Below are 20,928 nucleotides of genomic sequence, written 5' to 3' on the forward strand. Positions count from 1 at the left end.
GCCTCCCCGACCGATCAGATAACCTCCCTCCGAGCAGCCAGTGATCCGACTTCCAGAGCCGCCCCAACCCTGGCGACAACTTCAAAATTTCGACTTTAAAAGCGCGAGCAAGTCTGATTGAAATCCGGCCACAAAGCGCACAGACTCACCGCGGGAATTTTACGACAGGCACAAGGGAACGGGAGACAATGGCAACAGAAACACCAAACACCGCCGCGCCGCCTCCGGCCGCCGACGACAAAAAGGCACCCCAACCCCCAAAGAAGGACGACGCTGCGCAAAAGAAGGATGCCTCGTCAGAGGGAGGAGAGAAGAAGCTTTCGGGCGCCGAGTTGAAGGCGAAGGCAAAGGCCGAGAAGGCGGCGAGAAGAGCAAAGGCCAAGGAGACGCAGGTTGCACCCCCACCAGGCCAGGGAACCCAGCAGGGCGGAGGAGGCGACGCGAAAGGAGGAAAGTCGAAGCCCAGACAAGACGGCCCCCAGGGAGTCGGACATGCTGGCGCGAAGGGTGGCCCGGCGGCTAAGGTCGTGGTGGTTGCTGCCGTGAAGGACAACAAGCCGAAGGTCCCCGAGTGCTTCAGTCATCTGTCCATGGCTAAGAGGATACACATGACGGAAGCCGACAAGGACGTCCACCCGGTTGTTTTGGCACTGGGTCAGCAGATGAGCGCGTTCGCCATCAACGATAGCACCGCAAGACTGGAGGCGACTCTGCTTGCGTTCAAGAAGGTTGGTCCTAACCCCCACCGCTCCAGCATGTAGCATTGTTCTTTTTTTTCTGACCTGAACGTAGGTGATCGACTCATACACGACGCCCCCGGGCAACACATTCTCGCGCCACTTCACATCACACGTCTTGAACCCCCAGATCGAGTACCTCTCAGCATGCAGACCCATGTGCTTCTCCATGGGCAACGCCGTCCGCTGGCTCAAGCTCCAGGTCAGCAAGATAGATATTGACCTTCCCGACTTTGAAGCCAAGAAGCTGCTGGGCGAGTCCGTCGACAACTTCATCCGCGAGCGCATCACCCTTGCCGACTTTGTCATTGTCAAGACGGCCGCTGACAGCATCGAAAACGACGAGGTCGTCCTCACCTACGCCTACCACCCGCTCGTCGAGCGTGCGCTTCTCCAGGCCCACGCCGACGGCAAGAAGTTCTCCGTGACCGTCGTCGACGACCCCTTCGAGAGCACGGGACGCGACCTCGCCAAGCGGCTGCACGCTCTGCAGGGCATCCAGGTGTCGTACTGCCCGGACCTGAGCGCCATGCGGGACCACCTGCACGACACAGCGCGCGTGTTGGTCGGCGCCGAGGCCATGTTCAGCAACGGCGCCATGTACGCCCGTGCCGGAACCAGCGACATTGCCATTGCGGCGGCGGACCAGGGCATTCGCGTCATGGCGCTCAGTGAGACCATCAACTTCACCGAGAGGGTCGCCATGGACTCGCTTACGTACAACGAGATCGACCCGGAGCAGAACACGGAGGAGGCCTTTAGGCTGCTGTTTGACACGACCCGCGATCGGCACATTTCTGTCGTCGTCACAGAGTTGGGCATCACGTCGCCCGTGTCTGTGCCGGCGATTCTGAGAAAGCTGGAGGAGTTGTAAATCATGAGAATGAGAAAAAGAAAAGACGCTCGAAGTATGAGAAGATAAAGGGCATGGTGGCTTTGCCTTCCAGAGGGTTTGGGGGTTTCGCGACGAAGAAAAGACGCCCCGGTAGATAGATACCAATTCATGCTGTGCCCGGAGGATATGCTTCATAGACCGATTGGCTCTTCAATAAGACGGATTCTGAACAAGTACCGGGCCTATGGTGGACATGCTAGCACCAACGACACAACTGTTGACTTTCACGGCGTCAATTAAGCCCTCTCTCAATGCAATATGTACAAAGGGAATCTTCTCCCTCGCAAGAATTTCCCAATGACGTCCCATCCAGTCCAGTCCCTCAGGCGCTGCACGGCGTGACCCCAAGCCTTCTTTCGGGGGGGGAGGGGGCTGACGAGAGTCCCAATACAATTCGTAACCCATCCGAGTCGCCTCGCTCCCGTCCGCGCCTCGTTCCGTCCTCCTCCCTCGCGGAGAGGGGCATTTTCTTCTTTCCCCGATTTCTTTTACAATTCCATCGTCGCCCAGAGTCGTCGTCTATGCCTGGGCCTGCTCCTCCTTGCGCGCCGCCGCCCTCGCGCGCTTCTCGAGCAGGATCGACTTGCGCTCGTTGAGGATGGACGTCTGCTTGTTGTCGACGCCCTGGAGCCAGTAGCCAAAGCTGCCGCCGCCGAGCATGTAGGCCGGGTAGGCCCAGAGGGACTCCTTGTTGAAGAAGGGGCGCATCTCGATGCCCATTTGCCAGAAGCGGACGGCGAAGCCTATCGGGGGGGTCAATGTTAGTCACACGTCCCAATCCCACCAAGTGGAGAGCATCAGAGGGAAGCTCGGGGGTGGTCGTAGGCGGAGATGGGAGCTCCAATGGCTCCTGCTCTCGGCGTATGAGGCGATGCAAGGCAAGGGAAAGGTATCACGCACCGAAGCCGCTCCAGAAGAGGATCCTGCCGACCATTGTCGAAAGGTAGATGTGGCTTATCGGTTTCGGGTGTGGTCGGTGGTGTCAATTGGCAGAACTTCGGAGGCCGGTCCCCGCAATTCGTAGTGGTATCGTATCGTGGGTTTTGCGTTCGGTAGTTCGTCGATTGACGGAAGTGGTGGTGATGGAAGCTTGCCCCGAGGGTGTGTGGTCCGCGTACCCCGGGTGCCGGCGTGGTTTTGCGGAATAATTGCAAATCCAGTTTTTCCGATTCGGTGGTGGTGGTCTGGGTGCATACGAGTTGGGTGGGTTTGGGGGGCCGCTCTACAGCGCTCAAGACCCCTGAAAGGCCCGGCTTCTGCGTAGTGCAGCGCTGTTAACCTACTGAAAGACCGGAGCCAACCCACGTTGCCCTTCTGCGAGATCTCCCAAGTGGATCGCTACACACAACTGGACCTACTTATTGTGAAAACTTTGCTCCACACATATCAACATCCGATATGGTGTAGTGGCCAACATGATGCCCTCTCATCTCTTGAGAGGTTAGGCATAGCCCCGAGTTCGATTCTCGGTTTCGGAACATTTTGCCTTTTTTGCCCTTTCATATTAATAACAGTTGATTCTTGTTTCTAGAGAGGGTTGGAAATCACGTATTGCTGCTGTCTTAGCCTGGTTTTCATGGAATATATAGTTCTTGATCAGTTTTGGAGAGCGTAATCCAGTAGAACACGCAGGCATCGTAACATGTAGACCGACCGGCATGCAGGCAGAACAGAACGTTCAGATGTCAGGGGTATCAGTCATTATTATCCAGATATTACACGGGTTGGGAGCGTGCTACTTCAAGCGCTCCAGAGAACCCTAATCTATTGATACATTGTGCCAATGTCTTACAAGGCACCACCCACGGCCTGGGCGATCCACATGGCTATTCTCACTTGTAGACCGACCCTTCTCTCGTTCTTGGAGAAGTCTTCACGTGTGACCTGCTCGGCGTGGTCTTGAAGCCACTTCTGCTCTTCGCCTAAGCGCTTCTTAAGATCCTCATCCTTGGTGAGGATCATGGCGCCAGCCTCAAGGTCGTGGGAATAGCTTCGTTTCGTGTAGTTTGAGCTTCCCACAATGCTGATGGAGGGGTTCTGTTCTCCCGGCAGCGTGATCCAGAGACCCTTCGCATGGTATGTCCAGCCGTCCGGCTCGCCTACCGTACCTTTACGCCACTCCTTGAGAACGATAGAATCGTCGAGCTTGCGCTCATGGACGGCACGGACGAAGCGGCGTGCCAGAAGAGTGTAAGCTCCAGGCAATAGTCCAGACACGCCAGGTGATTGGTAGAAGCCGTTTGCCTGCTGGGAGGCGGTAATGACAACGTTGTTCTGCGACGCCGTAGAAAGCAGCAACTTAGTTAGTGACGGCGCGGGGTTGAAGTAGCCCGCGGTAAAGGTCCATGACGAGCCGGCGTATTCAGGCAAGCCAATAGTTGACAGCACATGAGTGATGGCAGGGAGCTCTGTCGAAGTGTCCGGCTTCATAAGTTGGGACAGTTGAGCCAGCATGTACACTTTTGTGTCTTTGCCTGTATCCTCCGAGGCGAGTTGCTTGGGGGAAATCAAGGCATTGAGCGCTGGTGTTGTAGTGCCGATGAACTGCTTCGGCTCTTTCAGGGGCGAGGGTGCAGGGTTAGACTTGGGCCAGGTCAAAGTAAACCCGGCAGCTTCTGGGGAAGGCTCGACGAGAAAGCTGAAGGAAGAGACACCCTGATGGATGTTCCAGAAGTAGTCGGTGACCTCCTTGGAGGAAAATAAGTGGTAGCGATCCTGTCGGTTTGTGAAGTAGTCGGATGAGAGATTTGCGCTGTACTTTTGTTAGTTGTATTTCGGATGCATTTTAGAGGCTTCGTACCCAGAGAGTATAATTTCATCGTCGATGCCATACAACTTCATGTGCTGCAGGCCCCATCCCTCGTTGATCCTCTTGGGTATGTACTTCTTTCTCAATCCTGTCAAGTTGGGCGTATGGTACATCCGGATCTCGACTCTATCTGCACCGAACTCCGATACGAGTGGCGCGAGTAACGATGCGCAAGACGGATTCGGCTCTTCTCGAGTGCCTCGCAGCGCATCGGTCAGAATGCTGAGCTTCAGCTCGGGGTTGTTCCGGAGAGCTTCATGCAAAGTCGCAATCTGGGTAACGTCAGCTGTCTATCTAAGCCAGCATTCCTGGTCTTCATCATACCAGCTCTTTCTCCGTCTTCCCGATGTACAGAGTGGACAAAAATATCCTCGTCTTCGCGTTCCGTATGCGCTCCTACGCCCAATGTCAGTCTCTACCCCAAATCCCGTTGCGCTCTCAGCAAAGGGTTTACCTTTAATGTCTCGTAGAAATCGGATGGTGTTCTAATGACCTGGATCTGGGAGCCATTTATGCTGAAAGACGGCGCGATCTTGTCGAGCTCGTTCGTGAATGGAGCAAGCATGCCGGCTGCGCTACCGGAGCTCGAAGTCGTCGGCGCACCGGCGGCAGGCATCGCGAATCGTCGACATTGTGGTCGCGCGCGTGTGACGTTCGTTTGGGCGAAAGGAATTTTGAGCTTCGAAGAGCACCGCGATACGCCGCGTACAATCATGTCGCCGCCGGTTTACTGAAATGCGCCCCGTTGCTTTCTCAGTTCTTTCCTCAAGAAAAAGTTCATCCAAAGATAGAGAGCTTCGAGATTCTGGGGACAAGGGTTCGTGCATGAAGCTCCGTCATTGGCGGCGGGATTTGCCGGGAGCGCCAGGAAGCCCAAAGCCCAATCGCCTTCGAGGTTATGTAAGCCGAAGCTCCACCCCGGTACTGCATCGTTCAACCTTCCCAAACGTCAAGCCTTCAGTCACGTCGATATCACAGCTTCTCGAGGTCAATTGGCCAGCCATCACCATGTCGACCCTTCCGAGAACCATCAGCAACCTGCGCAAGGTTGGAGTCAAGGTGTGTAATGTACTCTGAGGCCGCTGCCGTCATCGCCGCTAACTTTCGCTCGCAGGAATACTTCCGCCAATTGCTGGTACTTCGCCCCCGAATTCCCGGTCGCCATTCCCCCTCTAACGCTCGAGAATAGTACATTGGTGACACCAAGCACGGTCGTCTCGTCGGCGAGGACAGGGCCGGCAACAAGTTCTTCGAGAACAACGAGGAACTCCCCCGTATGGAAACTCCCAGCGATTTGCGCTCGAGAATGGAGACAAAGGGCTAACCGAGGGATGGATAGTGCGCACGCGATGGGTGGACTTTAAGAAGCACGACTACGATTCGGCTCAGGTTGAGCCTGGTTGGCACGCGTGGTTGGCGTACATGGTCGACAAGCCGCCCAACGAGGACGCCCTTCTCAAGACCAACACACGAAAGTGGGAGGCCCCGCATGTCCTTCCCAACTTCACGGCTACCCGTGGAGCCTTCAAGACATACAGCACGTAAGTGGAAATGGACGGATGATGGTCCAGAAAACGGACGACAAATGCTGACGTCAAGGGCTGCAGTACGAAGCCGAAGCTTCGCTCTTGGGAACCCAAGGCTGTTGAGAGGCAATGAGCACTGAGAGAATGGAATGATTGTACATATGCCAAGGTCGCTCGACGCAATTTCAGGGTTTTTGCTTTGTGATCAACTTTTATTTTGGGATGTTACTCAATTCGAACCCATGGCAAGATGCATGGAGCGTTGAAGAATTATCCTCATCCTTAAGTCCCTTCGACCCTTTGCTTTAAGGGGTTACTTGCGCTTTTTAGCAATTCGATCGTCTGTGGCTCGTCCTTGTGGTATGCGTCAATGTGTGGGAAATATTTCGCATACCCTCGGTTACGCAAAAAGAGACGGTTTCAGAGTGGCTCAGTTGATGCCTAGCAAAATAACCCCCAATGTCGCCGTGTGCACGATAAGCTTTCTTCCAAAAGCAGAATATTCGGGGAAATTTTGAGGCTGCATATTTAACGACTTGCCTGGCTCACTGTCGTCGGCACTCTCGGAGCCGTGAACAGCTAATGAGTTGGTGGGTACAACAAATCTCTGCAGAGTGTTACCTTCTAGAGCCCGCCAAAAACCTTCGTCTGGCAAGTTCAAGTGTTCAGGCCCTGTTCACGCACACATTCGGACCTCCGAGGACGGAGATTGGTTGGATTGAAAGACTGCTACCCAGTGATCGTATAACGTTCAGAATGTATTCTGGGGGGAGTGTTGGGTCTGGAATTGTGTGTTTCGACCGTTGGATAAACCTTTCCAATTTGGCCTGTTGTCAGCAATTATGCCTGATAACCTTGAACTAATCATATGAGCTCTTGCGCTAATGCGACATGCCGAACAGTTATCACTTAAGCCGATGGCTGATTCAATCCTAATTATTGCTTAGACTTCTGCTCCTCGCCAGCAATCTCAGCAAACCCCTTCTCCTCAAGCGTCAGCGAGCTGACATCCGGCACAAGGGGCGTCTCCGTCCCTTCCGCAGCTGACCCCAGCCCAGAAACGCCAGCAGCGGCGCCATCCCCGTCTGCAGCGAAGTTCTCCCACGCAGGTGGGTTAATCCTACTAGGATTAGCTTCGCCCTTGAAGTGATAACCCCTTGCTCTCGGTCTTGTCCCTGTGCCATGCGGCAGCTCCGCCTCGTATACCGCGACAAACTGTTTCGACTGCTCCTCGAACTTCGCGGCACCTTCCTGGAGGGCTGACCGGATCCCGGCGAAGAAGTCCGTCATCACCTGGTGGTTGTGGATCTGCAGCAGCGTCCAGCCGAGCATCTCCTTGGCGTTCAGGAGGTGGTGGATGAAGGCTCTGTGGTGCACTGTGCAAGCGTAGCATTTGCAGCCGTCTGTGAGGGGCTTCAGGGAGGTCTCGTGTTCGGGCTGCCACATATCTACACCGAGGGGTTGGATCCCACCGCCCTGGGCTTCGGCTGGAGGGAAGGTGAAGCTTAATGCCACGCCGGCATCGGAAATGGCGTTCAGGAAAGGGATTGTGCAGACGTCGACGCCCAGGGAGATTTGCCGTAGAATCGCCTGGGGGGTTTCGGGGATATGCAAAGACAAACGGGCCAGCGGCACAAGGGGTTTGTAGTTGTCCTCAATGTCGGGTAGCAGATCAACATCGTAGATGGCCAGCCCTGAAAGCGAATCGACGACGTCGTTTGACAGGTGAGTGAGGTACTCCCACTGGATGGGATACGGCACCGCCAAAACGGGCGCGAACACCGAGACCCCAGACTCTCTCAAGGCCTCCTGCCTCTTGGGGGTCAGAAACACGTCTGTCCACTCATCGGTCCGCTCAGCCATGCGCACCAGCTTTTTAGCAGGCGGCATTGTGCTCGTGTGGAAGAGATCAGCCGGGCCGATGGCGATGTCGGGCTTGAGCGTCTCGACCGCCGCGGAGTACTCATCTATGGTGAGGTTCCTGAAGCCGGTCGAGGTAAAGATGGCCATGAACTTGGCGCCGTTGCCCACGGGAGTCTTAATCGCCGGGCACCGCCTGGCGGCGAGAACTGTAGCTATGCTCTCAGGAAAGCAGGAGAAGGTATGGAGCGGCTTCTTGTCAGGCGAAGGTATTGTGAGTGCTGATGGAGTCTTCTTCTCAATGACTGGGGGGCTTTTTGTCAGCTTTGCGCGTAAAATACATGTATGACCAAAAAGAATAAATATGCTCACAGTCTTCAAGCGCCATATACGCTGCACCAAAAGGAGCATATTTCGCCAGGTTATCGGGCGTAACATGAGGAATGACACCTCTGGAGGCAACGGCGATGTAATTCGGCGTCTCGATAGGGTTCCGCTTAGGGAGGCTCAGCCTTCCCAGACGGGCCGCCGCACTGCCATCGGCGGCTTTCTTGAGAATTTCGAATATCATGCCTTCCGGGTTCCTCGCCTCGTTGGCCGTTTCCGCATCAGTCATCTTGGCACATCACCAACTTCTCCGAGTGAACTTGTGAGTCAATCCTAGGTGCGGCAGGGGGTAGATGTCTTGGGTGCTGTCTAGATCCCACAGTATTTCCACGAAGTTTGAGGAACACTTTGACAAGATTGTACCCTTCCGTAGTCCTTTTCGGTACAATTTCGCCTACGTCCGTTGCATCGCCAAATCAAGGGTTGTGAGCTGTTCTAGCGCCAGTGAATTAAAACAGAAAAGGCAGCCACATGCAAACGGTGAGCCACACAGGCTGTCAGGGGGCGGAAGGGTAGCGGAGGCTTGCTAGTGTGGCTTAACTTTCTTGGGTCTTGAGTGGGCCTGGCCCGGGCAGGACCTCCACGAGGCAGCCGATGGCGGCGGGGCCCCGATGGAGAGCTCGGGGCGGATCCGGGCGAGAGCTGCTGCAGGGGGCTTTGACACAACGCACCGCAGGGCAACAGAGCCGTCTCCGCCAATCATTTCCCCATCACCAGGTAGATGTTGATCACATTGCACCAAGGCCGTTGGAGGTGTGCGGATCGAACTGGGCCAAGCGTCCTCGCTGCTTTTGCCTGTAGTACCAAGCACCGGCTGTCGGTAACCTAGCATAGACTCTGACATCACCTCGCCTCACATTGACGGCTGATCAGTGCTCAGATTTAACCTGGCAAGATGCGCACGTTAAGCTCCACTTGCAGGTTTTCAGTCACTATGCACTTTGACTCTGTTAATGTCTAATCGGGGCTACGTTACTGATCAATCCACAAGTAAAATTACTCTGCTCTAAAATATCGTATCAGGCCGTACTACGCATCCTCCTCTCGATGTCTTAACCCTGGGTTTATCATAGAATTAGTCATTAGATGGGCTCGTCTCTCGGCTCAATAAGGACCTCGTTAACGGCGACGTGCTCAGGCTGGCACACCGCATACACAATCGACGAAGCCACGTCCTCCGCATCCAGGACCTTGGCTCCCGTAGGCTCGCCATACTTCTTGATGGCTTCAGCGTCTGTAGAAATACCCAACAGCTCCGTAGCCGTGTTTCCTGGCTGAATCGAGGTCACGCGAAGACCCGTACCAGCCGTCTCGAGCCGCAAGCTTTGCAGCGTCGCCTCCACAAAGAACTTGCTGGCCGAGTACACACCCAGACCGGGGAAGACCTTGCGGCCAGCGTCGGATGAAATAGCCACAATGTGACCCTTTCCACGGCTGAGCATTCCCGGCACAGTAGACGAGAGGCAGTGCAGGAGACCCTTGCAGTTGACATCAACTGTACGCTCCCACTCGTCTGTCTGGTTGTTCGCCATCATGGTGAAGTACATGACGCCGGCACAGCTGACCAGGATATCGACAGGTCCAAGCTTCTCGGCTGCCGTCTGCATGAGTGATTCAACATCGCCCTTCTTCGTGACATCTGTCTTGTGAATAAGAACCTTGCCACCAGTGCCGGCAAGCTTTGCTTTGACACCCTCCAGCGCTTCTGTGCGTCTCGCAGCGAGAGCGACGTGGGCACCCTCCTTGGCAAGACCAGCTGCAACAGCTGCTCCAATGCCGGAAGAAGCGCCAGTGATAACGGCAACCTTGCCGGCCAGTCGGCCCTTGTTAACGCGAGATGTGACTCCGTCGGCGTTGGCTCGACGAGGGGGTCGCGAAACCCAGCCTCTGGCGACAAAGTGGCGGGTGTATGTCTCGAGCAGGTGACTATCAATCTTGGGGCGATTGAGGTTGTACAAAGACAGAATAGGCGCGGTGGCATCATCCTTGAGGACGGTGACAGCCTGCAGAGTCTCGGCAGTAGGCATACCACCACGAAGAATGTCGACAGTGAAAGGCACATCGCCTGCCGTACCAAAGCCTCTCTTCTTGGTCCAGAGTTCGACCCAATCATCCCAAGGCACACGGTTTGTTGAGTACCCCAGCTCCTTCAGGCTGTCGAAGATGGAAGCAGCAGAAACCGGGCTAGGGTCACCAAGGTGGTAGACCAGCTGCTTAGTGTCGACGTGGTTAGCAAGCGTCGTGATTGCCGCGCTGACAAAGTCAACAGGCGTCATCTCCGCGAACCAGCCATCGACATAAGGTGCAGTCTTGAGGTGCAAAGACTCGACAATGAGGGCGTTCAGAAGATCCCATGCATTACACGAGCCCGTCTTGCTGTGACCACTGATGGTACCGGGGCGGTAGACCTTGACAGGCATTCCGCGGCTGGCGGCTTCGTAGACGAGCTTCTCGGCCACCCACTTGGTCTGTCCGTATCCATCAATCAGCTTCTCGGGGACATCATCGATATCAACCATTGCGTCTTCTGACCAGCCCTCCACGGACGGAGTCAAGACACCGTTTGTGGACACGTGGTGAAGAGTGGCACCACTCTTTGATGCCAGACGCAGGATTTCTCTTGTGCCTCCAACGTTGGGACTTCTCAGCGCAGCATAGGGATACACCAGGTTCACAGTAGCAGCGGCATGGATGATGACCTCTACCCGAGACACGATATCATCATAGACCTCAGGGGCAAGGCCGAGTTGCTCTCGTGACAGGTTTCCGGGAACAACCTCCATCCTGTCAAGCATGGAGTCGTCCCAGATTCCGAGGTCGATAAGGTTCTTCCGAATTCTGGCCATTCCTGCAGGGCGCATATCATCTGTAGGGTCCGCAAAGCGAACGAGGCAAATGATATTTGCTGAGGTGGTCTCAATGAGATACTTGAGAAGGAATGCTCCAAGATATCCGGTTGCGCCGGTGAGGAGCACGGTGTCGGCGTCGTTGAGCCGGCGCATGGGAGTTCCGTTCGACTGAATATCGTCCGGAAGAACAGAGTCGGCGCGGAGAACTGCAGGGAGGTCGGCTTGCACGGCCGCAGTGTGACCATCGCGAGCATCGCGAATGGCTTGCAGATGGCCCTGCAAAGTCGGCTTGCCAGCCAGAGGGGCGAGGGGGACCGGGAATCCAAACTCCTTGGCAAATCGGTTCGCGAGATCCGCAAGCACGAGGGAGTGGCCTCCAATGTCGAAGAAGTCGTGCTCTTCAGTGATGGCACTGACGGGCATGTTTAGGGCGGCGGCCCACAGCTTCTTGACGGTCTCCAACTTGACCTTTGTATTTTGCTCCTGCTCAACACTGACTGCAGCCTTGGGGCTTGGTGGCGGCGGCAAGGCCTTCAGATCAGTCTTGCCGGAGACTCCGTGAGTAGGGAGCTGGTCTAGCTCGACCCAGAAAGTCGGGATCATGTAGAGGGCAAGGTGCTGCCCGAGAACACGCCTGGCCGCTGGGCTGTATCCCGACTCATCAATTGTAACGTCCGCTCGGTCTCTCTTCTCGTCTCTATCGCGAACAATGTAGGCAACGAGCTGTCTCTCGAGGCCTTCTCCGTGAGACGAAACCGCACAGTCGCTCACGGCCAGGTGCTTGACGATGGCATTTTCAACAGCACCAGGCTGGACGGTGTAGCCACGCGTCTTGATCATGCCACCCGCTCTGCCAGTGATCTCCAGAAGACCCGAGGGGAGCACGCGGGCAAGATCACCTGTCCGGTACATGCGTGCGCCTTCTCTCTTGTCGAAAGGATCCGTATGGAATGCCTTAGCAGTAGTTTCCGGCAAGTTGAGGTATCCGCGTGCCAGGAGGTCGCCACCAACATAAAGCTCTCCGCTGATGTTGTTCTCGACCCTGTTGCCGTCCTCATCCATGATGTAGATGTGCTCTGGGTCCATGGGTGGGCCGACGGGGCAGACACGAGCCTCAAAGTCAATGAATGTGCTAATGTCACCGGCAGCAATCTCGTGGGTCTCGCTAGCGCTGTATACATTGAGAAGTCTCGCTTCAGGCAAGGCCTTCATGGCTCTACGGCAGAGGTCTGTGGTGACAACCTCGCCGTTGAGCCAGAGAGACCGCAACTTGGGCAAACGCTTGCTCAGATCAGGGTGACGGGACAAGACAGTTGCCAATAATGTGGGGGTCATAAGCGTATCTGTAATATGCCGAGACTCAAGCAAATTGACAAGAGCCGATGGGTCGTAACTGGCGCTATCCGGAATAGCGAAGACGGTCGCTCCACGCAACAGGGGGCGAAGCATCTCCCAGACGAAGAACACGTTGCAGGCTACACGATCACCTGGTTGCAAATCGCTTAGGCCAAACCTGAGGTCATACGAGCGTACCGCCGCTCCGTGAGGATTGGCGATACCCTTTGGCTGGCCTGTCGTACCAGACGAGTAGGACACGAACGCAAGGCGCTCGAGATCGTCGCTGGCGGGCAACGGAGGGAGTTCACCGTTGGCATGGCCATTGACTGTTGTTTTGCTGGGCTCGTCGATGACGATGATGGGCACGTCCGCCTTGATGTGGTCCACATGTGCGTTTTGAGTGATGACCACCGTCGGCTTTGCATCTTGAATGACATCGCGCAAAAGCCCAGAGGGATACGCAAGCTCAAGGACCAGGAAAGCGCCACCGGCGCGGAGAGCGGCTAGAGAAGCAATAACGTAGTCTGCACTCCTGTTCATGAGCACACCGACGAGGCTGTCTCGACCGACTCCATAATGACGACGCAGACGATTGGCGAGGTCCTGGGTCTCTTGGTCTAGCTCAGCGTAGGTGAGAGTGCGTGCCTCATCCTCAAGGGCAACGGCATCTGGGGTGGCCTTCGCCTGCTGCTCGAAGAGCGCAGCCAAGTCCTTGGTGATATCGAGGATGGGCATGATACCAACTATCTGGAGGCAATGTGTACGATAACCCGTCCAGTATGGCAAAAACAAAAAAAGGTGGTCACTCCCTGGGAAGGCGATAAGAGAACGACTGGGAGGAAGAGTCAAAGTCGGTGAGGTCTAGATAAGGAGGAGGAGAAGGGGGGATAGGAGTAGTGGGAGTGAAGACGATCGCCAGAACCTTTAATGGGATTGGCAGGGCGGCCGCAGCATAGAACCTTGGAAGGAAACAGGTCACGAGACCAGGTTGTCAGAAGCTCTGCCAACCAACTCTGGCAGTTGAGGCAAAGGAGTGACGCGGAAAAAGCAAAACCAACAGATTGGAAGGCAAATGCATGTACCTACCTTGCCTGGCCTTTGCAAGTCCCTTACTGGTTAGAATTCCCTCAACAAGTCAACAGCCGAAGAGCGTGCACGTGTAGGTAGCCAATGTAGTACCGACAGCCGTCAAGAAGCGATCATTTATCGGTACGAGAGAGACCAGGCCATCCATGGCACCCACTATCGGAAGGTAGTGGCCAATGGCGCGTATGGTTGCCAAGTTGACCGATATTAAATGGGTCAAAAGAAGGCGATAGAAGCCGGGGAAGTTGCTGTGTCTAACGCAATCCAACGTAACGAGTGTGAACAGCAAGGTACAGCTCGTTTCGTTTTCTCTATGTAACTATCAGGGACAACAGCAGCCCTAACGCCGCTAAGTACGTTAACCGAGGCCTGGGCTGCTCTACGTGTTACCCTAAGCAAATAGGCGGCGTAGGATGCTTCGTTTAGCCGTTGGGTACCCGATAATACGTTAAAAGGCTGGTTGCGAGGATGTAGTAAATAGGCGTTGAGGCTACAAGCACATGTCAAAAGTGCAGGAGGCGATGTCGGTGACGAAAAAGTTAGCTGCGTGGGGGCCAGCGTGTCTTTTTTAACATGGGTAATTAAGGTAGGTTGCAGTCTGTCATTTAACGCCAGAATTGAGCATGAAATCGTTCGTTCTTGCGAAATGACTCGCCGAGTTGCTGTTGAGGGCGCCCCGGTTGCATCCCTAACTCGGGAGGAACATCGGTCCGTTAAGTGGCTGAAATGCCGGCGAAGCATCTCGGTGGCTGATGCCCGGATCGGGTGCGCCCCTCCGACACCCGCTCCCTCTTGTCCCCACCCGCTCCCCTAAAGCGGCATCCCAGGTACGTACTCTCTTGCTGCACTTTATCGCCACGCGGGACGCCGGGCGCGCAAGGACCAATCGATGCTCCACCCGCCAGGCAGACAGGGAACAGAGGTGCCTCGGGGCCGCAGGATCGTCTGCTTCAGGATCACCAGGCTAATGCGGTTCCTGAGCTGTTCCTTAGCCACAGCGCTGCCATCCATAGGCTGTCCTGCCTCCATCTGAAGTTCCGAGGCCAATGCGTCGGACGTCGTTAGCTGGATGGGAGGCCAGCAAAACATTTGTTTCACAACCGAGTAGCCTCGTCATTTCGTAGCATCGCATTGATACCACTGTTCTTTTGCGTTCTGGTATGACCTCTTGCCCACGCGCCGCGCCGAGCCTTTTCCGCTGACTGATCATCATGGCGTAGCCGTCCTCGGAGTCCTAACCGCTTAGCTCCTTCGCCCCTGTCCGGTCCGAAGCGGTCACGACTACATATCTTACCTAGCCCCACGTCCGTCCTGCACAATGGCCGACAGACGACATGAAAGCGAGCCCCTCCTGAGTAACATGGAGCGACAACAGGGCGACGAGCCTACGAACCGGGCGAATGCCACAGAGCACCCCGATGCGCCGCTCCCCGATTCCTCTCGTCGCGAACTCGAAGTCGACGACGACTCCTCGCCATCGACGCCCAGGTTCATGCAGGACGAGGGGCCATGGAAGCGCTGGAAATGGGTGCCATACCCGGTCCGCCGCACCGTCAAGGTCGTCGCTAAGTGGTCTACGGGCCCGCCGAGCCCACAGGACTACAAGATCAAGCCCATCTTTCCCCAGATCCAAGAGTTCCCTCTTGTTTTGGTCGATAAATACCTACGCCATTTCAAACATCGGGCTGGTCTCGTTTTCTTCTATGTCGCCATCTGGATTATCAGCTTCGCTTTAGTCAAGAGGAGCGAGACATTCGCTACCGAAATTGAAGGCTGGGGAGCACCCCAGCAGATTGGATGCGGTGCGACTTACTGGGGTCGCGGAAACAACTGCGGCCTCAATGGCGCTGACTGCCGCCCCTTCAACGGCAGCGGCTTTCCTTTCAGATGTTCGGCCAACTGCGCAGACTACATGGTTCTGAACCCGAGGGCTGTCGGAGACCAGGAGATTGTTTACCAGCCACTCGTCATCGGCGGACCGACCGACAACACTAGCACGCCCGTCTATCGCGGCGACTCGTTCCTTTGCGGCGCCGCCATCCATGCCGGCGTCATCTCCAACGACAAGGGCGGCTGCGGTGTCGTCCGGCTCGTTGGGCGATCCGAGAACTACATCAGCTCAGACAGGAATGGCATCGACAGCATCGGCTTCGATTCCTACTTCCCGCTTTCGTTTACTTTTGAGCCAGGGATCCAGTGCCGGGCTCGGGATCTGAGATGGAACCTATTGGCAGTATCGGTCGTTTTCACGACTGTACTTTCCCTGTTTACGGCGTCTCCTGCCCTCTTTTTCTTTTCCGCCTTCACTGGCATATTTTGGCATGTCGGACTCGCCTCGGATCCGCCGAACCACTATTCCGTCGCGGATCTTGTGTCAAACATTATCGGCAAGTTCCTGCCGGCCATGTTTTGCGCCTGGGTTATGTACGACAAGATGGGGATTCGGCGAACACTTACCGGTCTCACCGCTCAGGTTGAAAAGACTGTTCTGTGGCTCGGCGGTTGCTGGGTTGGGGCGCTCACCAACTACACGTTTGGCTGGATTCCGATCCAGCGGCTCAACGCACACGATCTTAACCAGCAGCCAGGAGCCAAAGCGGCTTTGGCTATCATCATCATCGTCCTAGTCGTTATTATCGCCAACCAGGTGTGGTATTTCAGACAGGAAGGCCGCCTCATTAAGTATCTCAAGCTTTACCTCCTCTTTCTGGGTGGAATCGTTGTCTGCCTCGTCCTGCCGGACTTGAGTCTTCGCATCCACCACTACATCCTGGCGTTGCTTTTACTCCCGGGTACAAGCATGCAAACCAGACCTTCGCTCCTTTTTCAGGGAATTCTAGTCGGGCTTTTTATCAACGGCGTCGCTCGTTGGGGCTTCGATTCTATCCTGCAGACCCCCGCAGCCCTCCAGGGCGACGCGCAGCACGGGTCAGTGCTTCCCAGTATCATCCCGCCCGTGATTGACCTCGGCCAAACCCTGTGGACCATCAACTTTACCTGGACCAACGTCCCGGAAGGAGCGGTGTACGATGGTATCAGTGTCCTGGTCAACGACGTGGAGCGCTTCCGCTCCTACTTTGATGACGGACCCGTCCCCGCCACAAGCTTTTCTTGGACCCGCCAGAGTAACCTTGGACTGGACGAGTACTTCCGCTTTGGGTTCATGGAAGGCAGCTCCAGCTACGACTTCACCAAGGCCGGAATCTGGAACGCGGAAGGCAAATGGATAGACATGGCGCCGGGCCCGTCCATGGTTCGGGCTCGGTCGCTGGGAGACGAAGATGAGAGTGTGCCACGATGATTGTGATGTGTGATGTGTGTGTGATTGCGCTATATGGACGAGAAATGCATATAAACATTTTTCTTTTGGAGTAAACTGCAGCTGGGACTTGCTGCTCATAAAGGCTCATTATATATATCATGGGGAAAGTTTGCACATCCATTCAGGCATCTTCGCTTGACGCGCTAGCCTTTTTTTTATTTTCATATTATCTCTCTCTCAAATACCAATCAAATACCAATGGCAACTACAAGAAACAACCACTAGCGTTGCCTCAATATTTGCCCCCGTCCGCCGCGGGTCATATTAAGCAGCGGCTTACGCGCCGTTGCGGAGTCTGCAAAGCGGGCGTCCACGCTCGAGAGTGTTCTGGTCGCAGGTCAACCTGCTGTCCTCGATGCAGGTCAACTTCTCGCCGCCTGGAAGTCGCAAACGTTCGTCAGCAATCGAAGTTCTCCGGACAAAGGCCACAAAATCCCCGGGTCTCGCCTTATAGACGCCCTGTGGCAAAGCGGGCGAGGAGGGGATGGACGGGCAGGGGAAGAAGCTTACAGTTGTTCACGCCAGCGGGGACGCAGCGGCCGGTCTGGCCGTTGACGTTGCAGACGTCCTGCTTCAAGCTCGTGTTGGCGACGCAGCAGGCGCCGGTGGGGACGGGGCGGTTGGCGTTGGCGCCCTGGCGCTCCATGAGGAGGACGTTGCGGCGGACGGCGGTCATGGCGGGGTCCTCGACCGCCAGCGCGCTGACTTGGGCAGCGGCGGTGAGGGCGAGGAAGACGGCTTGGAAGGAGAACTTCATGTTGGGCGAGTAAGAGCGGGTGGGTATCTTGGGACCTGGAATAAAGAACGTGGACCGGTTGGTGAAAAGGCTTCGAGGCGAAGAAAGAAGGCTATGATAATAAGAAATAGTGTCCGACCGGCGGGAGCGAAGCAGAAGAGACTGAATGGAAGTGATGATGGTGATGAGTTGGAGACGAGTTGACGGAAGTCGTGCGGGCGAGAGAGAACATTTTATAGAGCTGGCCGAGCTGTGATGCGACCTCACCCCCGTGGCTGTCAACTCTAGCGCCCGCCTCTCACGATGTGTCAAGTGGGCGACTCCTGAGCAGCCCGCAACCTAATCTAGAACCCAGACCGACTCATCTCAAACGAACCGACAACTCGATACGAGGAACCCGAGGGCATGAGATGCCATACCCACGATCGCCGGAGGGGTTTTCGGAGAATCCGCCATGGGCCGGCCGGCCGTCTGCCCATGTCAATATAGAGCGCTTCTATCCGGCCCCCCTTTCCCGCTTGTGTTTTGGGGTGCCTCTCCTGACCCAAAATTGTAGCCCTGCCACCTCTACCAAGACCAAAAACTGCTGGATGAGACGAACATGGGTGCCAGAGGCTCTGCGTTGGCGTACAGAGACGCTAGATTAGGTTTAGTCTAAGGGAGATTCGGAAGGATGCGGCGAGGATGCGACGATTGAGTGTGGGGATTCCGTCTGGAGAGGTGAAACGGCTGACAGGGGTATCGCGGGATGCCTCGATGTCTCATGCACGGTAGCGAAGCCCCCGAGCTGAGGCAGGATGGGGCCAACTACTTTTTAGGGCGTAACAGCAGAAGAGGGGCGGAAGGATTTTAAAATTTAAGAAGAGAGATAACGTTGGGAAAAGACTCTGGCGTTCGTGTCCCGGCTTGCTCCTGTCAAAAGGCATGATGGAAGCGGGGGGACTTTGGTTTCGGTTGATGCAATCGGGAGCCGGACGTCGGCACGGGCAACCGTGAAGAGGGCTCGGGTTGTTGCTTCTAGGAGTCAAACGTGAACGAACAAACTGTCAGATGAGAAACTGTCCGTGTATGCCAGCTCACTATGACGATACAGAAAACCGGCAGGATCTGCCGAGACACCCCCGGCCTGTCAAGCATCTTTGGTGTGTTATTGCAATGGATTTTCATGACCGATCGACCACGTAGCATACGGATCAGATGATCGTCATTAGATCTCTTTTGACGCAATACTCGGCCGTCTGACGTGATGAGGCCTGAGTGCGCCAATCTCCCGTGTGCGTTTCCTTCCGTACACAGGAAGACGAAAGTGGTTGTTGGATTTATTGTTATAATATGCTTTTGCCTCCCAGTTTCATTCGAGTTAGACAACCCCCGAATCTGGCCTTCTCCCTAGTCTGAGATCCGCATGTCTGGTGTATCCGGTGTGCAGAGACGTCAAAGGAAGATAATCACGGGGACTAGAGGCCTCTGATAAGTCCACGAGAAAAGCAAAAAAGAGTACGGATACATTTTTGGATCACGAGATGAACGACTTGCCGGGCTTATTCACTGGCATCTCGCCGCCACTTCGGTTCGTTCTCACTCCCACACACTGACAACGAGAGAAGAGGTAAATACTCTTGGGGTCACAGCTATTTAAACATTTATTGAAATCTTGCGGGCCACCAGAGCCCATGGCAAGTCTTAACTAGTCAGGCCGGGCCACATTATCCCGGCCCATAATACACTCGAGCACACCATTCGCTCACTCCTCGTCGTCCTCAGCGGCATCATCAACAGGAGCGGCCTCAACAACCTTGTTCGCCGCCTTGGTGCCGTTGCCGGTACCGGTTCCAGCAGCCTTTCCGTTGCCGTTGCCGTTGCCGTTGCCAGCAGCCTTGCCGGCACCCTTGCCAGTGCCGTTGCCGTTGCCCTTGGCAGCGGCGCCGGTGCCCTTTCCGGTGGCCGCGATGGACTGGTCGATGACGTCTCCCGCCTTCTTAGCAATCGCGTCGTCCTTGGGCACCTCGGAGGCGGCCACGTTGTCGGTCGAGGCGGTGAACTTCAGGCCCGTGGCGGGCTTGCCGGCGTTGGCCTGGTCGTCGGCGATGTTCTTCTCGAGCTTCTTGGTCTCCTCGGCCAGCTTGGCCGTGACGTTCTGGCCCTGGGCCTGCTGGGCCTGCAGGCCCATGACCGTGGCAGTGAGCTTGAGGACCTTGTTCTGGATCTTGGCGCGCTGTTTGGTTGTTGGACGTGTCAGCCTTGCATGTTCTCGTCTCGTGCTAACCCGCGGCAGGGGAGGGTTGATGGGGGAATGGGAGCAGTGTAGGCTTACCTGGAGAGCGAGGGCGTCCTCGCCGGGTGCCGTCTCGGCAATCTTCGTGTTGTAGGCGCCGCGCTCGGCCTGGTTCGCAATCTTGTTGACGCCGTTGAGGAAGTCGAGGTCCGCCTTCTGGACCTGGGTGAGGTCGGTCGGCAGGCCGCTGAGCTTCTGGAGGGCGTCCTCCTTTGCGGTGCCGGCGTTGCCGCCGCTGATGGACAGCTCGTCAAACGTCTTGGCCGTGAAGACGGCGCGCCTCTGGACCTGGCTGCCGGACTGGATGTCCCTGGAGGGGGCGGCCGAGGCGACGGCGGCGAGGGTGGCGAGGACGACGGAGAACTTCATTTTGAAATATTTAGTAGTGGGTTTAAAGAAGAGAGAAGGTATAAACGGTAGCGATATTAGAATGTTTCTTGGGTGAAAGAGAGTGTTTGTGGAGAAGTAAACGACAGCACAGCTGCGAAGAAGGGGAAAACGGAAGACTAGGATCGCGGGTTGAGACAGTGAGTGTGATGGAGAAGACTGGATTTCTGGATTAAACGAGCGCAGGATCTCTGTCGATCTTATAGTTCGAATCGCCCTCCCTCTGGCAGCCTCGAAATAACCTCTGCACCTATGGATGGCATTGATGTCACGACACGAACATCGGCGCCGCCGGCGGAAAGAAGCCTTTCGCGCCAGTGACACCCCGGATAGAAGAGAGACGGAGAGGCAGGACGGGCGCCCACGTAGGCGTTTCAGGGTCGGATCATCCGTCCCTGGACTGTCAGTCTGCGCAAAACATAGAACAACCCTTCACTTGAAGTGCCAGTTCGGAGGGAGATGACGCCTAGAGAGGGTGGGCGAGAGTCGGAGAGATCCTGCAACCTTGGTTGTGGGCTCCCGAGATCTCTGAACATGCCCAAGGGGCTTCCCTGACCACACCGGGGCTTAGCCTCATGCTGTCTCCCACGAGCCGGTCTTGGGCGCCGTCTCATGATGTGATACCAAAATTGGGAGGGAGCTCGAGTCAGCGCTCCCACGGACGCGCCGCTGACAACCGCCGCCGCCTGAACAGTGTGATGGCTCGAATTGGTGAGCTGCA

At 55.9% G+C, this 20,928-nt stretch overlaps 9 protein-coding genes across 9 annotated transcripts; 3 read left to right on the forward strand and 6 right to left on the reverse strand.

Annotated features, from left to right (window-relative positions):
- Window positions 1–188: 188 nt before the first annotated feature.
- EsH8_III_000611 (translation initiation factor eIF2B subunit delta) lies at window positions 189–1,611 on the forward strand (the record flags this gene model as incomplete). The annotated part of the gene is made up of 2 exons (XM_083262336.1): window positions 189–728; window positions 793–1,611. 2 exons carry the CDS (start codon window positions 189–191, stop codon window positions 1,609–1,611), a joined length of 1,359 nt encoding a protein of 452 aa, XP_083122823.1.
- Window positions 1,612–2,151: 540 nt separating this feature from the next.
- Window positions 2,152–2,566, reverse strand: EsH8_III_000612 (uncharacterized protein; the record flags this gene model as incomplete). Its single annotated transcript, XM_083262337.1, has 2 exons — window positions 2,152–2,375; window positions 2,533–2,566. 2 exons carry the CDS (start codon window positions 2,564–2,566, stop codon window positions 2,152–2,154), a joined length of 258 nt encoding a protein of 85 aa, XP_083122824.1.
- Window positions 2,567–3,420: 854 nt separating this feature from the next.
- On the reverse strand, window positions 3,421–5,057 carry EsH8_III_000613 (CDP-diacylglycerol--glycerol-3-phosphate 3-phosphatidyltransferase; the record flags this gene model as incomplete). The annotated part of the gene is made up of 4 exons (XM_083262338.1): window positions 3,421–4,384; window positions 4,433–4,713; window positions 4,766–4,837; window positions 4,896–5,057. The coding sequence occupies 4 exons, from the start codon at window positions 5,055–5,057 to the stop codon at window positions 3,421–3,423; spliced, it is 1,479 nt and encodes a 492-aa protein (XP_083122825.1).
- Window positions 5,058–5,449: 392 nt separating this feature from the next.
- On the forward strand, window positions 5,450–6,100 carry EsH8_III_000614 (NADH ubiquinone oxidoreductase subunit NDUFA12-domain-containing protein; the record flags this gene model as incomplete). Its single annotated transcript, XM_083262339.1, has 5 exons — window positions 5,450–5,500; window positions 5,556–5,576; window positions 5,631–5,715; window positions 5,781–5,982; window positions 6,049–6,100. 5 exons carry the CDS (start codon window positions 5,450–5,452, stop codon window positions 6,098–6,100), a joined length of 411 nt encoding a protein of 136 aa, XP_083122826.1.
- Window positions 6,101–6,903: 803 nt separating this feature from the next.
- Window positions 6,904–8,443, reverse strand: EsH8_III_000615 (tRNA-guanine(15) transglycosylase-like protein; the record flags this gene model as incomplete). Its single annotated transcript, XM_083262340.1, has 2 exons — window positions 6,904–8,132; window positions 8,200–8,443. 2 exons carry the CDS (start codon window positions 8,441–8,443, stop codon window positions 6,904–6,906), a joined length of 1,473 nt encoding a protein of 490 aa, XP_083122827.1.
- Window positions 8,444–9,296: 853 nt separating this feature from the next.
- Window positions 9,297–13,136, reverse strand: EsH8_III_000616 (uncharacterized protein; the record flags this gene model as incomplete). Its single annotated transcript, XM_083262341.1, has 1 exon — window positions 9,297–13,136. One exon carries the CDS (start codon window positions 13,134–13,136, stop codon window positions 9,297–9,299), a length of 3,840 nt encoding a protein of 1,279 aa, XP_083122828.1.
- Window positions 13,137–14,805: 1,669 nt separating this feature from the next.
- Window positions 14,806–16,788, forward strand: EsH8_III_000617 (uncharacterized protein; the record flags this gene model as incomplete). Its single annotated transcript, XM_083262342.1, has 1 exon — window positions 14,806–16,788. The coding sequence occupies one exon, from the start codon at window positions 14,806–14,808 to the stop codon at window positions 16,786–16,788; it is 1,983 nt and encodes a 660-aa protein (XP_083122829.1).
- Window positions 16,789–17,085: 297 nt separating this feature from the next.
- EsH8_III_000618 (uncharacterized protein) lies at window positions 17,086–17,566 on the reverse strand (the record flags this gene model as incomplete). The annotated part of the gene is made up of 2 exons (XM_083262343.1): window positions 17,086–17,186; window positions 17,320–17,566. 2 exons carry the CDS (start codon window positions 17,564–17,566, stop codon window positions 17,086–17,088), a joined length of 348 nt encoding a protein of 115 aa, XP_083122830.1.
- A 1,723-nt stretch (window positions 17,567–19,289) lies between these two features.
- EsH8_III_000619 (uncharacterized protein) lies at window positions 19,290–20,189 on the reverse strand (the record flags this gene model as incomplete). Its single annotated transcript, XM_083262344.1, has 2 exons — window positions 19,290–19,760; window positions 19,860–20,189. The coding sequence occupies 2 exons, from the start codon at window positions 20,187–20,189 to the stop codon at window positions 19,290–19,292; spliced, it is 801 nt and encodes a 266-aa protein (XP_083122831.1).
- Window positions 20,190–20,928: the final 739 nt, after the last annotated feature.

Source organism: Colletotrichum jinshuiense, chromosome 3 (genome assembly GCF_051148585.1).
Source record: "Colletotrichum jinshuiense chromosome 3, complete sequence".
In the NCBI taxonomy this organism is placed as follows: Eukaryota; Fungi; Ascomycota; class Sordariomycetes; order Glomerellales; family Glomerellaceae; genus Colletotrichum; species Colletotrichum jinshuiense.